The 15,479-nt window shown below is 51.9% G+C and overlaps 1 protein-coding gene across 3 annotated transcripts in view; it reads right to left on the reverse strand.

Annotated features, from left to right (window-relative positions):
• The window catches only part of ITGA11 (integrin subunit alpha 11), a 111,762-nt gene that overhangs the window by 75,262 nt on the left and 21,021 nt on the right, over positions 1-15,479 (reverse strand). For all 3 annotated transcript variants that reach the window (XM_034993718.1, XM_034993719.1, XM_034993720.1), the window contains exon 2: positions 6,567-6,678. In XM_034993718.1, coding sequence (XP_034849609.1) covers positions 6,567-6,678 — 112 coding nt within the window. The remainder of the gene's footprint in view (positions 1-6,566; positions 6,679-15,479) is intronic.

Below are 15,479 nucleotides of genomic sequence, written 5' to 3' on the forward strand. Positions count from 1 at the left end.
CTCAGTGTACCCTCATTTATGTGCCCAGGCAGGATACCTGTGTCAACTGTGAGACCTGCCATAACCCTGAGGGAAGGGGCTGGAAACCCGCCGGGGCCGGGAGAGGAGAGAATGGCAGGGCCAGAGGGCACCCTGGGCTTAGGCTTGACCCCAGAGTTGGTGGATTTATTCCAGTCCACTGGACTGGAATATTCTATGTGAGTGGGCCTCTTGTTATCTGAGAAGGTCCATACAGAAAGTCCATGCTATAAAAGAATCAGCACCTTACCCCAATTAGAACTTAGTTGAAATAGATATCACCTAGGAAGGAGCAGGGTGGGAAATCCAGAAAGTAGGAAGAGGAAATGGGCAAAGAGAAGAAAAAAGAAAATTGGAAGGTAAGAGAAGGCAGAGGGAGGGCTAAGAGAGACAGGAGGATGACAGTGAGGTGTGAGCAGGTCTTCTCAAGCCCCATCCCGAGCTGACTCTGGGCTCCCCAAGTCCCCATTTCCCCACACATGGGAGCACCTACGCGGTTCAGGTCATTTTGTGTCTGCCTGTTGACATCAGCTTAAGATACCGGGACCAGAAACCTCTAGGTCTGTGGTTCTCAGAGTGTGGTCCGCAGACTGACAGTACCAGCTGCTCCTGGGAACTTGCTGGATAAGTGAATTCTCAGGTCCCACCCCAGACCTAGTGACTCCGAAGCTCTGGACCTGGGGCCCAGCAATCCCACGTAACGAGCCTTCCAGGGGAATCTGGTGCCCACTGAGGTTTGAGAACCACTTGCTCTAGAGTAGTAAGTGCAGACATTTCACAGATGTTGCAGTGAGTCTTTGAGAGAGCTCTTGACTTACTCTGCGTGCGTAAGTGCACATCATGAGCGTTTCCATCCATTACAAGGGCTCCGGTTCTGTAAGGGGTTTGCCCAGCGCTGCAAGTTCCCCAGCTGCTCCCCCACCGCCCGCTGCTTCCCGGAGGGGCACTCAGGGATAACCCCACCCCCTCTGTCTCGCAGTTCTCCCCTCTCCTCTGCCCTCTGGGACACTGCACCCCTTTCTGTCCCCACCTCTGACAGTTCTCTCTCCCTCCTCCCCACTCACACCCACAGGCATCCTAGGGTTCTTTCCCCAGCCCCCTCCTTCTCTCTGAACGCTCCTCTGTGAATGTAGTGCTCCCAGCACACATCTGAGTCTTGGTCGTGATCTCCCCACCAAGCTGAAGGTCTCTGGCCCCTGCTGCTGGCTGGCCACCTGCACCTGATGACTGTCGGATACTTCAAACCAGTGGGACCAAAGCTTAGCTCCTGTTCCCCCAAAGTCAGTCTCCTGTTGCTGGATTTTGCTTTTCTGCCTTTTCGTTGTCTTCCCGGTCAGCAGGATCTGCCCCTCAGTCATCCTTCATCCTGTTTCATCTGCCTCCTTCTATTCTTGCCCTAGCTCACTTGATTCCAGCCACACACAGTGTTCCTTGAACATTCCAAGCATCCTCCTACCTCCTACCTCCTACCTCCTACCTTTGCACTTGCCATTCCCTCACCTGGAATACTCTTTTCTCAGGTAGCCATGTTGTCTCAGATTCTCCCTTTCCCTCGGGTCTCTGGTGGCTGTCACCCTTAGCATTGAGGCCTTTCTTGGTGGCCTGCATAAGGTGGCAGCAATCACCTCGCCCCCGCCCCCCCCACTTGTAAGCCCCTTTACCCTGCCTAATGCTTCTCCATTGCCCGGATCACCATTTGACAGACGATGGACAAATTAACAACCTGTCTTGTCCCACTAGAAGAAGAGCTCCATCAGGGTTGGGACTTTGCCGTTTTGTTCACCATTGAATTCCCAGGACCTAACACCAGGTTCTCAAGGATGAATGAATGAACTACTGACACTCACAAAGCAGGCGCCTTCCTCAAGCCTCCACTCAGACTTCCATAGCCTTCCCACCAGCCTTCTCACCTCAGGCTCTCCTCTTTCAGTTCCCTCCTCCACATAGTAGCCAAATTGAGCATCCTAAACATCATACCTCTGGTGAACCACTCTCCTGCTCTAAAACTTCCACTGGCTCCCCCTTGCCTCCCAGATACAGTCCCCTTACTCTGGTGTTCTCCTCGCCCCCCCAGCCTTTGGCTTCACTGCTCGGCTTTCTGCACCTTCTCCTCCAGCATCATGGGATGGTGTCCTTTCTTTAAATGTGGCCTTTTCTTTTTCACCTCTGTACAACTACTCATGCTGTGCCCTCCAGTTATTTTCTTCTCACCCATGTGCATGCTGCCCATGGAAATCCTACCCATCTGGAAGCTCCCTCCTCCACTGCCTCTCCTGATTCCCTCTGCCTCCTGAATTCCCACCCTCCCTTGGTATTTATCATGGGGGACTGGGGTTCTATGAACATACACCCTCCCTTCCTGGCTGGCCTCAGCACGTTTATGTGAATCTGCTAGCGTTGGGTCCTGGGGACACCACTGCCTCCGTTCTCATAGGGCCAGCAGTGGGGCCAGTGGGGAGGGGCACCTCGGAGGAAGCCTGTAGGTTCCAGCTGGCCTCAGGGCTGGGGCTGCTTCTGCTCTGGCTCCCCTCGGGCCTAATGAGATCTGGGCTCCAGACCTGGCTCGGACCCTTACTAATTATGTTCTCTCTCTCTTGAGTCTCAGTTGCCCCACCTGTAAAATGGGGACAAGCCGACTTCTCTTACAAGTTGCTCATGTTGTTCTTGAACTTGCACTCCAGGGAACGCGCCATGCCCTCTTGTTTTTAAAGCCCACTGAGTTCCAAAGGGGTCCCTTCGCCAAGCCCGCTAGGGCTATCTGGCTCCCGCTCCCCAATGCCCTCGAGGGGAGAGAGCCAAATGCCCTGCCTTGCCAAGAGCTGAAGCTTCTCTCTCTAGGGGTGAGAGCTTCAATGACAAACTGGAAGCCTGTGGGGCCCGGCTCTGTTTTTCCTCAGCACCAGGAGGCTTCCTGTTCCGGGGGACCGAAGGCTTGGAGAGGCCCTCCACAAACCCTACGCTGAAGCTTCTGGAACATCAAATGGTCTTAAAAACCAACTGATTTAATGATTTCAGTGTACATGCATTAGAGTCATATGGATTAAATTTCTCTGAAAATACACAAGGGCTTTAAAAACAGGGACAGAGAAGGCTCCGCACAAGAGGAATTTGTTTTCTCTTTTCCATTTTGTGTGTCTGTGTGTGTTGTTATTGTTGCTTAACCTGAGGCATGTGAAAAACTGTTCAAGATATCTGAAGCACTGTGTCCAGTCAGCTTTGCCCAGTTTGAGTTTAGAGTTGGGGGCGTCATGGACAGGAGGCGAAGGGTTAAGAAAATAAAGTGGCATCCCCACCAGGTCTGTCCCCTCATCCTCCAGCTGTTTCCATCTGGCTCGGGTGCCCTTGATGTTCAAGGAGGCCCACAGCCTAGTAAATGGGGGCCAGGCCTCGTCAGCATCTGTGGTGGAAGACAGCTGGGGGGCCTTTTCTGTGGCAGGGCTGGGACCTGGGTATTTGGGCAGGGGCTGGGGGGTGATGTTGTTCCCCATGGGCATGTTCCTCCCTCCAGCAGAGAAGGTGGTCCTCAGGAACCCCCACCCCCCTGCTAGAGTCTCCTGGGGAGCTCTTTAAAACACAGATTCCCTGGCCTCACTGCAGGCCCAGGGGATGCAGGCCAAGGCGTGCCAGCTCTGCCGTGAGGGCCGGGAGCCAGGTCCACACTCAGGAGGCAGGAAGAGCCTGGGTCAGAGGGAGGCTCTCAACCAAACTGCCAGAGGCCCGATTTCAGGTTTGGCTGCTTGCTCGCTGCAAGCAACTCAATCCCCCATTTCCTGCTCTGCACATTCACATTGGGGGTATTCTTTGAGCTTGCCTAGCACCCTGAGATATGTAAGTTCATATCCATTTTATACACGAGCAAATAGAGGTGCAGGGAGACAGAGAGAGCGTCTCCCAAGCTCTCCCTCCAAGCCTCCATCTTTGGACTGCAAACCTTTGCTCGCACTTATCTTCCCTTTGAGGTGCCTCCTGGCAGGGTGTTGAATCAACATGTCCCACTGGGGCTGTCCCCATGTATCATTTCCAGCCAGCATCCCCCAAATCACACTGGCATCAACCTCTTTCCCTATGATCAGCATCCACAGAGGCTTATGTTTGAATACAACTCTTGGGATGCTGCCTACAGGACAGGAAAAATGGGGGGCAGAGGGGAAGCAGAGAGGGAAGCAAGGAAGTAGGGTGAGCAGGGGTGTCCCTGCAGTGGGGACAGGGATTCCTGAAGGGTCCCGTGTGCCCCTGATCGTTCTGCATGAGCTGTGGCTCCCTGGGGCTCCAAGGCCTCTCTCTGGCTCTCCCAGCCAAGGTCAAGTGGCTCCCGTGCAATGCCCCTCCCCTCCCACGATGTACCCGGATCAGCCAACGGGACCAGGAGTTGAATCTATCCTACATTTCTGCTCATCTAGGCCCATCCTCCAAGACCCCACTCAAACACCCCTCTTCTGTGAAGCCCTCCCAGAGACCCCAGGCACAGGGATTTCTCCTTTCAAACTCTGGCTGAGTTTCTTCTATGAGCAAGATGTGCTGGGGGATGAAGATGGTGTCCAGGAGGGGAGATATGCCAGGGGCCTAAGCGACTCCTGCACAAGGTAGGGAGTGATATTGCCGCCAGAAGAGAGGGCTTGGGAAAGGTCAGGCCATTTTAGGCGAGGAGAAAGATCCGGAGAGCCTCATGGGGAAAGTGGCCTCACAAAGAGGAACATAATGAACACCAGCTTGTATTTTGTCTTGTAGTACGTTTTAATTATTTCAAGGATATTAGTGTGGCGTCCTCAAATGGTCTGTGAGTTATTTGAGAGTGAAACCATGCCTTACTCATACTAATATTTTGCAGAGCCTAGTGAAGCTTATTAACAGAAGCTTAATAAACAAATATTAGTCAAAACAAATTCAATCTTGCCAAAACCAGTTCTATTTCACCCTTAACCCTTCATACCATGTGCAAAGTATGGATGCTATGCCTCTTATATTTGGGTGGGTTGAGAGAGGTTTAAATCATTAATTTAGTCCTTCAAAGCACGTTCTTTCAAGCATCTACTAATTGCCAGGGAGTGTACCCCTTATTTTAGGAAAAAAAGACAACAAAACAGGCAATCCCTATCCAGTTTGAAAAACATCGTAAATAAACGAAATACGGAACCCTATGGGGCAACTCATCCAGTCATGGGAAGGGATGGTCAGAGAAGTGAAATTTCAGTTGGTAAAAGAATATGAAGGAGGACTTTCAATTCTAGCCATAAACCAACTATGAAAGCTCCATTAAACACATGGAACAGCCATTTTCAGGCACTGGACAGGAATCAATGCAGAGCTCAGTACTTGAGAAAAGGGAAGAACAGCAGCTAACCCCACAGTCAGCCTCGCTCTCTCCATGAAGGCATCTTCCTTATTTTGGCACAGGGGAATGGAATCCAGAGAGCAGCAGTCTTGCTGGGTGGAGGAAACAGTAATTGGAGTTGGAGCTGAAACTTAGATCTGGTAGGGGCAGGCAGAAGGAAGAGAGCCACAGAGAAAGAGTCCCCAAAACTCTGCTGAAGTTTTCCCCCAGGAACCTTGGCTGACTCCTAAGCTGTGTATGTATTAGTGGGAGACTCTAGAAAATCTGTTAGAGAAGAGCCGCTGGGGGAAGAGATTTTAGAGGCTGCCCAGTGCTTGGGAGATGTTGGGGTACATGCTCATTCTGAATGGAGAAACTTTAATGAATAGTGTGGGCTTTCAGTTGAGATCCCGGAAAATCCATGTCCTAGGGATAAAGACCACAGCCTAAGAGTAAGGACAAAACAAGATGATATCTGCCCTAACCAAGGCCCAAACCAAGCCATGGTAAGATCTAGGTGGTTTCCTCTATATTTTAATTGCCTATCAGAACAAAATGTATAATTCTTTTTTTTTTTTTTTAAAGATTTTATTTATTTGACAGAGAGAGACACAGTGAGAGAGGGAACACAAGCAGGGGGAGAGGGAGAGGGATAAGCAAGCTTCCCGCAGAGCAGGGAGCCCGATGTGGGACTCGATCCCAGGACCCTGGGATCATGACCTGAGCTGAAGGCAGTCGCTTAACCAACTGAGCCACCCAGGTGCCCCAAAAATGTATAATTCTTTAAAGGAAGGTAACATAACCTAGAGCCTCTACTGTGTACCATTCACAATGTTCAACATAGAATAAAATAAAAAATTACTGAAGAGGCAAAAAGAATCAGGAAAAAGTGACTGATAATCATAAGATGAAACAGTCACTAGAAGTAGACCCAGAGATGATCCAGGTATTGGAGTTAGCCAAGGACTTCAAATGGGAGAAAGACAGATAGTAACTACTGGTTCTGGGATGCCTGCTACCTGTGCTGTTTTTATCCCCATTTTTCAGATGAGAAGATCGAGGGCCTGCTATGGAATGCTTGAGGTTTCATAGTCAGGGGCAGACCCTATGCAGCCGGGACAGGAAGTCAAGTCACTGGATGTGGGGGTGTCTATATGTGAGGGCCACGTCGGGCAGCTGGTAGAGGGGCCAGGTATGGGGAGGTCCAGGGCTGGGTGGGGTGGCAGCTCTCACTTACCACTTCTTGCCACCAATGTCATGCTGTTGCACCGTGTAGCCGAAGAAGGCAGCCCTGGAGCCAGCGATGATTCGAGGCTTCCTGGTGTCCATGTTGAAGGTGTCTGTGAGCCCTGGAGTGGGGAGAAGAGGGTGGTCAGGCAGGCGGAGGTGTGGGCCACAGCGGCTTGATGGGCCCCACTGGCAGGTCTTGGCTGTGAGAGGAGTATGTTCACCTGTCCTCGGGGAGCCCCTATATGAAATGGTTTATGTAGTCCCCGCTTGGAGGAGCCCATGGTCTGATGGGAGAAGGCCCAGCCCCTGCCCTGTGAGAGCCATAATCTGATAGGGGAGGCATAAAACCTACTCCTAGGCAGACCAGGTCTGACTGGGAAAACCAGGTCCCTCCTTCTGAGGATTCCTGGTCTCAGGATGGGGTGGGGACAATACTGCTCCTTTCCTCCTCCACCACTCCTACCTCCAATTCTGCTTCTAGTTTCTGCTCTCTTCTTCCATTTTGTTCTCTATTTTCCCTCCTTTCTCCTCCTCCTCTACCTCTTGTTCTTTCCTCTCCTCCTTCGTCTCATTTCTGCCTGTTAAAGAGTTGAGGAACTAACTTCCCACCTGCCCCCCAAGCCTGGGTTCCCTAAGGGCCAATCCTCCAACTCTGCTGGTTCACCACCACCTTCTGAACCAATTTGTGAAGCTCTGCCTGGCTTCAGTTGGGGTCACTGCTTGGCTGGGACAGCTGATGCAAAGTAGAGGAACTGTCCTATAATCCTTTCACCCTGGCCTCTACGGTCTGCCCTGTTTAGTTAGGTCATATGTCAATGAACCAATTCCACCTGCTGGAGGGCCTTGGTGTTGAGCTTTTGGCATTCTTGTGCCAAATCACAACCAAAAACAACTCACATCTGCATGGTAGCCTGGGTTTCTGGGTCTCCTCACATCTGTCATTATTTTCCTTCACAGAACCTTGGGAAAATAAACAAGCATCATCTACGTTTGGCAGAGGGGGTTTCAGCCCCAGAGAGATTAAGAGGCTTGTCCAGGGATGCACAGCAAGTCAGTGGTAGCACCAAGAACTAGGACCTCAGATGCCTGCTCTTTGACTCCTTCCCTCCACGAGGCATTTTCAGGGCATGTCTGGCCTCCTTACCCATCATCACTAACAGGAACACCAAACTTGGGACCCATGGAATTTCAGGGCTGGGATCCTACCCTCAGACCAAACATTCAGATTAGTGAAATATAATCAGTAGAATAGAATAGAATAGAATAGAATAGAATAGAATAGAATAGAATAGACAGAATATCATGGTCACTCCTTTCATGTGTAGGGGACTTAATGCATTTCAAAAAATATCTACATATATGTTACCATTTGACCTCCATGACAACCTTGTGATGTGGGTAGCAAAGGGTGGCCTACTAGACAGGGACTCTGAATGTGAGGCTTGTACCTTGAATGTCCCACTGTCCTTCCCGTGGAGACTGAACCCCTGGGTTGAGTGTTTGACAGTGATGCCCAGGAGCACCTGCTTGAACAACACCTCTTGTATGGGGACAAGTACTTTCTTCCACACTTTCTTTTTTGCTCTAAAAATGGATACAGTTTCATTATTAGAGTCATTGAATTAGAGTCCCAGAGGGAAAACTGGAACACCTTGAAGTAGGGATATTAGATGATTGATTATTAGTGCTGCCTAGAGCACTGAGTTAAGAAAGATTCTGAGGTCAAGTCTGTGTTCAGTGGGCAAGACTACTGTGACCCATGAGCAGTGCCTGCTAAGGATCATGGCGGCAAGTTGCTATGTAGCTGCCCATCCTGTCTTCATGATTCCTAATCTGCCACATGAATTTAGTGTCATGGCCCAGAGTGGTGGTGGGAGAAGAGGAGTACTTAACCCTTTAGTATTTTCTTTACAAGGCACAGACCATGAACAGACTTCTCAGCCTGGTTAGCAGCAGGCAGCCTCAGGGAAGAGGACCCTGGTCTGGTGAGCACAGGGGGATGAAGGAGCTCCTGTTCTTGGCCAGTAAGGGCATGTCATGGAGGAGACAGGGACCCTAGTGGCCCCTGTGCAGAGCTGGGAGGTGGGCACCGAGGGGTCAGAGAAGTGGAATTGCAAATGAAGAACTCCAAATCGTACCCATAAATGAACACACACACCCATGCACACACATATACCTGTGCTCACACACATGCAGCACACACAAGTCTGCGCGAGGGCACGCGCACACACACACACATTTATATGCACAGGCCACACACGTTCCCTGATTATGTGCAACACTTTATCTGTCTCCCTGGCGCCCCCTGGAGACACCCCATGGCTGTCCCTGGTCCTCCTCTTTCTGGATCTGACCTCAGCAGCAGGAGGTGGCCGGGAATAAGAGGAAGGCACATTCTGGCTCTCAGGACCCACCCACCGTTTCCAGGCCTGGAGGGCGAGGGCCAGGGGAAATAGGGCCAAATATTGTGTCTTTGAGGTCTTCCCACTACCGGTGCTTCTTGTGTGAACATGGCCTGAGGGATCCTTCTGAGACCTGTGAGGTCCTGTCACTCCTTAGCCCCATCCCCTCCACCTGATTCCCACCCCACTCAGTCAGAGTCAACTCTTCACCTGCAAGGCCCTGCATGACCTCTCCCCAACCCCCGCACTGTTCCCTCTGCCCCTCATTTCCTGTCCTCCCCTCCATCTTTCTGCTCCCGCCATGCTTTCCCTTGTCCTTCCTGCTCAGTGTCTTTGCCCTGGCTGTTCCCTCTGCCTGGAAGGCTCCTCTCCCAGTTACCTGCATGGGTCACCCCTTATGTCACTGGTGTGCCTATTTCAGTGTCATTTTGTCCATCGCCAGGCCACCCCATCACTCTCTATCCCCCTTCTTCATTTCTCCTGACAGCACCGATGACATATATTTGTTTCTAGTCACGTGGCTGATAGTCAATAATATTCTTATGTTCTCTTTAGTGGCATGAGACACTGTTGTGCCCTCACTGCTCAGACTTAAGGCCTGAATAGAGACCTAGCCCTTGGTGCATAGTCATAAGGATCGACTGATTGGATGGTTGGGGACCAGGAGCCACACGGGGCTGGGACGTCCTCCTCCCTCCTTGAGGAAAAGGAGAAAGAAAAGTCTATTTACTGAGCACTGAGATGTTCCAGGCATGATCCTAGGTATCAAACCATCAATTTTACATTCATTAGTTAAATCTCACACCAATCCTCTGAAACAGGTACTATACCTCTGGGAGGTTAAATAATTTGCCCTAAATCACTCAGCTGGGAGGAGATTAGAGCAAGTCCGAGATCAAAGAGCTCACGGCCCTGGGGTGATGTGTTACCCCTGGGGGACCAGCCTTTCATAAGAAGGACCCACTAGGGCGGAGGGAATATTATTATTATTTTTTTAATTAACATATAATGTATTTGTTTCAGGGGTACAGGTCTGTGATCCATCAGTCTTACACAATTCACAATGCTCACCATAGCACATACCCTCCCCAGTGTCCATCACCCAGCCACCCCATCCCTCCCACACCCCTCCACTCCAGCAACCAGAGGGAATATTCTTTTCAGAGAAAGGAGTCCTCCCCGACCTCTGCCCTCAGGTGCCACGTGCTCTGCCTTTGGGGTCTGCTGGGAGAAGCGCATGGAGAGAAGGCAGTCTTCCTGTGCTCCTCCCCTCACTTGGGAGTCTGTCTAGGACCAGTCCAGTCTCCCCCTACCCCCACCCTCAACCTCCAGGGGACAGGATTGGTGAAGCTGGTCGCAGGGAAGAGGACAAAAGCCCTCACTCAGGGCCAGGGTGTTAAGTTACAAAGTGCTGGTTTCTTCCCTGGCTCTGGCATTTGCTTCTGACCAAACGGAGTCGAGAGAATGGATTTCCTAAATGTGATGTCAAGTCCGACACTCTGACCTTGGCTCCCAGAAAGATCTCTGGCTCGCTCCTCTGATGGCAGACGGCTTTCATGCTTGGGGAATGTACTCTTCTCAGAGATTTATGGACCCCGAGTACCAATAAGAAAAAACAAAGTTGTTTTTGACAGGAATCGACAGGCTGATTGCAGAGACACCGGGAGCCTGGCCGGGCAGCTTGCCGCTCCTCTGCCCTGGGTATTGATGACAGAGGAGGGAGACCCATAAAACTTGGGCTGCTCTCCGGTGGACCGAGGCCAAAGTTACATCAGCTGCTGCTCCCTTTTTCAAAAGAATATCTGTCTTTTTAAAAGGCACCAGTCAGTCCCAAGGAGGGATGGCAGCCACAGCCCTGGGCTCGAGCACCCCTCCAGGCTAAGGTGAAGGCCACTGCCCAGCTACCAGGTGGGGCAGTCCCAGTCCCAAATGCTGAGGCACCCTGGCCAACACAACATCCACAGCTACTGCCGGCCAACAGCTCCACGGGGAATGCTCACTCTCGCCTAGGGGGCGGCTGCTGCGCGCCCACACTGTGTGGGTCCATTTTCACTGCTCGCCACCCGCCCCCCGCCACCCAGCCCTGTCCCAAATCTTCCACGCAGTCCCAAGGCCTCTGCAGACTCATCTTGTGTGAGTTTTCCTCTGGCTCCCTGCAAGGCAGCCCCTTTCTGCGCCCCAGATACCCCTTGCTTCCTCCCACCCTGGGCCTTTGCACCTGCTGCTTCCTCTGCCTGAGCCTCTCTGGCAAACTTCTCATCACCAGTAAATCTCAGCACAAATGTCACATCTCCCCCACACCCCCAGTAGCCTCCCTGACCCCCGATGACACCAGGTCTTGCCTAAGGATCTCATCGCCTCTTGTACTCGCTAATAGGGCTAATAGGTGATGGGTGACTTCTTTTCTTATCACAGTAATTAGACACAGCCGGTGTGAGTGTGGGACTGCTCCTGTCTTCCCATCAGGATGGTGGCTCCATGAAGGCCAGATGGGGTCGGTTCACTCACTGCTGGATCCAGCACCCAGCCCAGGGGCTAGCCCCGAGCACCACTGAGGGGTGAGCCAGACAAGAAGACAGTAGGGAGCCCATCAGCTAGGGAGAGGCACGTGGAGAGTAAGTGCAAGGCTGTGACCACGGGGCCATGGTTGTTAGGGAAGGCAGGGACTGCTGTGGGCTGGGCGGGTGGGGGAGTCAGGAAGCTTCTGGAGCTGTGATCTCAGCCTGGAAAGGTGATGCATAAACCTTGGTAAGGTGGTAGGCAGGAGTTCCTAGTGCAAAAGGAAGGAGAAGAGGAGAGCTTGCCCTCGTGGAGGTGTCAGAATTGCCCGGCTTCTCCCGCCCTCCTGCCAGGCTCCCTGAGGAGAGAGCACAGCTTCTGAGTTCAGGGAGGGCTTGTTAGAAGCCTGGCTCCACTTTCATTCACTAATGGGTGACCCGGGGTCAGTTAATTCGTTCTTTCTGGTTCTCAGTTGACTCATCTAGAAAATGGGAACAATAATCCCCACCGCAAAGGGTGGTTGACCAGACCAAATGCAGTAACTAGTGGCAGGTAGGTAACGTAGCGGCAGGTCCTACTACGTGGAAAGCATTCGGTACATCTTGTTTGAAGTGAATTGAGTCAAGGTTTCCTGTTCTCTGAGCTGCCTCAGTGCCTTTGCCCACGCTGTGCATCTGCCCTAGAAGGCCTTTCTTTCCTTCTCGAACGTCAAGGCCCAGGTCTGATAACACCTCTGCTACATCATGGTCCTTCCTCTGGGCTGCTCTTACCAACTTCCACACTCTTCCTGGGATCAGAGTAGCTTCTCCCTCTGCCTTCCTCTCTTACCTGTGTCCACGCTACTCAGAGCCACACCCAGGAGTGGCTTCTTCTCTTTACCCGGTGCCTGGAGGATGCGGGGACACTTGCCTGATATATTTCTCACCTTCTGAGAGTCTGTGCTCAGAACCAGTACCTGCTGGTTTTTTCCTGCCTTAGTTTACCTCCCAGCCCTCTGACTTAGGTACTAACAGCCCCCTGCCACCTAGATTATGATATCCCGGATAGCATTCATTTGGTGCCAAACACTGTTCTAAATTAATTTCGTCCTCCCAACACCCTTTTGAAGTAAGTACATTATATTCTCATTTTACAGGTGAAGAAACTGAGGCACTGGCTGGGAACCAGCTGGGGCCACACGGCTAGGAGTGGCAGGGATGCACTCCAGCCCCATGCCACCTGCCTCCATCAAAACTCCTCTCCCCCGTCAGCCCCACCCTCTCCCCGCACTTGAATTCCTTGCCCTTGTGCTCTCACCCAGGCTTGATCTCCTCCCACCCCCTGCTTCTTAAACACTCACCAGTCTCAGGTCCCACGCCCTAAATCCTGCTCGCTAGGGAGCTGATCAGTGAACCCCTGATCATAACAGGTAGAATATAAGGGATCAGCTATGCCAGAAGGATGCAACCAGAGTCCCAAGGACCTTGAAAGCACCAGATTGGTGGTGACGGCAAGAAGAAGCCCCTCAGGGGAACGTGAGAGTGAATGCCTCTCAGCAGCCCTCCTTGTGCCCGGACCCTGGCCTCCAGCCCCGGCTCATTCCCTGGGCCCTGATCGGGGCTGCAGACGTACCTGTGTAAGCAAACCCTTTTGTTTTCCTTGGATGATATGAGTTGGGTTGGGGGCTTTGAGGGAGGCGGAAATGTGACCCAAACTCTCTCGGATTGTCTCCCTCTTCTCAGTTTTACTTGGGCCCCAAGAATCTTCATGTCTAAAAGCCAATCACACAGATAGGGGGCAGGGGAGGGAAAGACCCTGAAACTAGCTTGAGCAAAAAGAAATGGTAAAGTGGACCCCTTGCTGCTGGGGAAGACAAAATAACACATTTCCCAAGTGAGACAGAAATGAGATTTCAATGCCTGGCTGTTTTGCACCATCTGCATGGCTGTCCCTTCTGCCTGGCCTGGGCAAATCACAAAAGGTTGGCGATTCTTGCTCTGCGCCACCAACCACCTTTCCCTTCCACTCCGAGGCCATTGTTCCAAAGAACAGGCATCTAAGAAGGCAGCCAGGTTTGGGGGCGCGGCTGGCAAGGCCCCAGGGTTCTCCCTAGTCTAGGCCCCCTGATAGGCTCTAGTGGGATAAAGAGAAGGAATAGGAGGAGGGAGCATGGGGTCCCCTCATCAGAGAAGCTTCTAGCTTGTTGAGAGAAGATGGCCTCTACTAGTGAGAAGGTGGTCCCAGCCCAGAGTGCCCTCCGGTTCTGGGGAGAAGCAGGGACCCTGCCCCTGGGGGTCCTGCTGCCCTCCTAGGAAACCTAGCAACTACACACATTCCTTCAGGAACACCCCCAGAAGGGTGGGGATCTGGGCTCTGGCCTTGGGAACCCTGGCAGGTGGAGGAAGAGTGCCGTCCTTCCCCGCGGGTAGCCACTCCAACAACAGGGCAATCACACCAGCCCACACGCTTCTCTTGGGCAGCAGCTCCGGTACCTCCCCTTGTGGAGGTGTTGAGTGAATACTGGTTAAGTGTGGGGTTAAACCTATACACTGAGCAGAATGGATTTCCTACATCGTCTCCCAGTGCCAAGACTCTGAGCAATAGGAGGACAAGGACTGGGTTCCATTTCTCTCTTCACTCCTAACATAGGGTTTGGGACCCAGTAGGTGCTCAGTAAAATGTGTTGAGCTGAAGTAGAACATTTAGCTCTGCCTAGCAACAATACATAACAAACACTGTTAAGCATTCCCACTTGACTTGGGGCTGGGCCTCAGAAGGCAGAAATTAAAGTGAGCCAGTTCCCAGCCGAGGTCTTACGACGCTTTGTTTCTGTTTGCTCACTTGCACCTCTGCCATCGATATGAGAAGTAGTCCACTCAGGCTAGGGCACTGATGCCAGGGAAAGGATGAAGGGTATTTGGAGCTGAGCTGCCCTAGCCAAACCCAGCTGAGATCGGCCATCCATCCCCAGGATGCATGAGCAAGCCCAGGGAGACCAGTAGAACACTCGGTTGAGCTTAGTTTAGGTCAGCTGGTGCCAGACATATGATCTACATAATTATTGGGCGTCACTCAGATTTTGGGCGGTTATTTGTTATGTGGCATTATTGTAGCGATTGGGAACTGATTTTGTCTAGCTGCTAAAGGACAGACAGTCAGGGAGGGGAAGGAACGGTTTCATCGAGTGATTGACAAAGACGCAGGAGAGGGAGGCTGGGGATCTGTGGGGACTCATGGTCTCTGGATCCCATGAGCAGTCCGATCATTCCCTTCACAAGGGCTCATGGGGAAGGCCAGAGTGAGGCGGGGCTAGACCGGGTCCTAGCCTGTCAGGGAGCAGTGTGGCCCAGCCAGCAGGTCATGACCTGAGCCATGTACCCGGCCTTAGAGCCGTGCTGCCGTGCCTCGTCAGGACACGGAATGGCCGACACGGGGGCAGCAGACATACAGACAGACTCCGAGCATCCATTCTGGGCTCCAGGGAGGATCTGTGCAACCACAAACCCTCCACAGCACAAGGGCCCTCCTGTATCTCATTTCCTTTCCTCCAATTGCTAGGGCTCATGAACCACTACCTTCCCCTCCCAGATAATTGAACACTGGGTCAAAGGAGTAGCAAATTTGTTATCAGGGAAGGGGAACGTATTCAGATTTTATTTTTCCGAGCAAGCAGGCATCTTAGAGATCAAGTCTCTAAGTCTAGCAGTCTCCAAACTTTATTTTTCTGCAGTGAATCCCAGCTTCTCTGAGCACAATCTACACATGAAATGCAGACACAAGAGGTGGAGGTTGGGGTTAGGGGTGGAGGACAAGGAGTACCTCTTCACCCCCAGTGAGTTTCCTAAGACAATTCCTTGGAACGCTGGGGTGTCCTGGAACATAGTTTGAGAACCACTTGATCAGGTTTAAGACCCTAATTGTCATAAGTGAAAGAGCTAAGGCTAGGAGACGGGTGGGGATTTGTGCAAGGTCACCAGCTTTTCTCCACACCCATCTTTATTCACCGCCAGGCCTTCTGCATGACCTTTCTCTTCAGGCAG

Source organism: Mirounga leonina, unplaced genomic scaffold (genome assembly GCF_011800145.1).
Source record: "Mirounga leonina isolate KUSES-001 unplaced genomic scaffold, KU_Mleo_1.0 Mir_91, whole genome shotgun sequence".
NCBI classification, from domain to species: Eukaryota; Metazoa; Chordata; class Mammalia; order Carnivora; family Phocidae; genus Mirounga; species Mirounga leonina.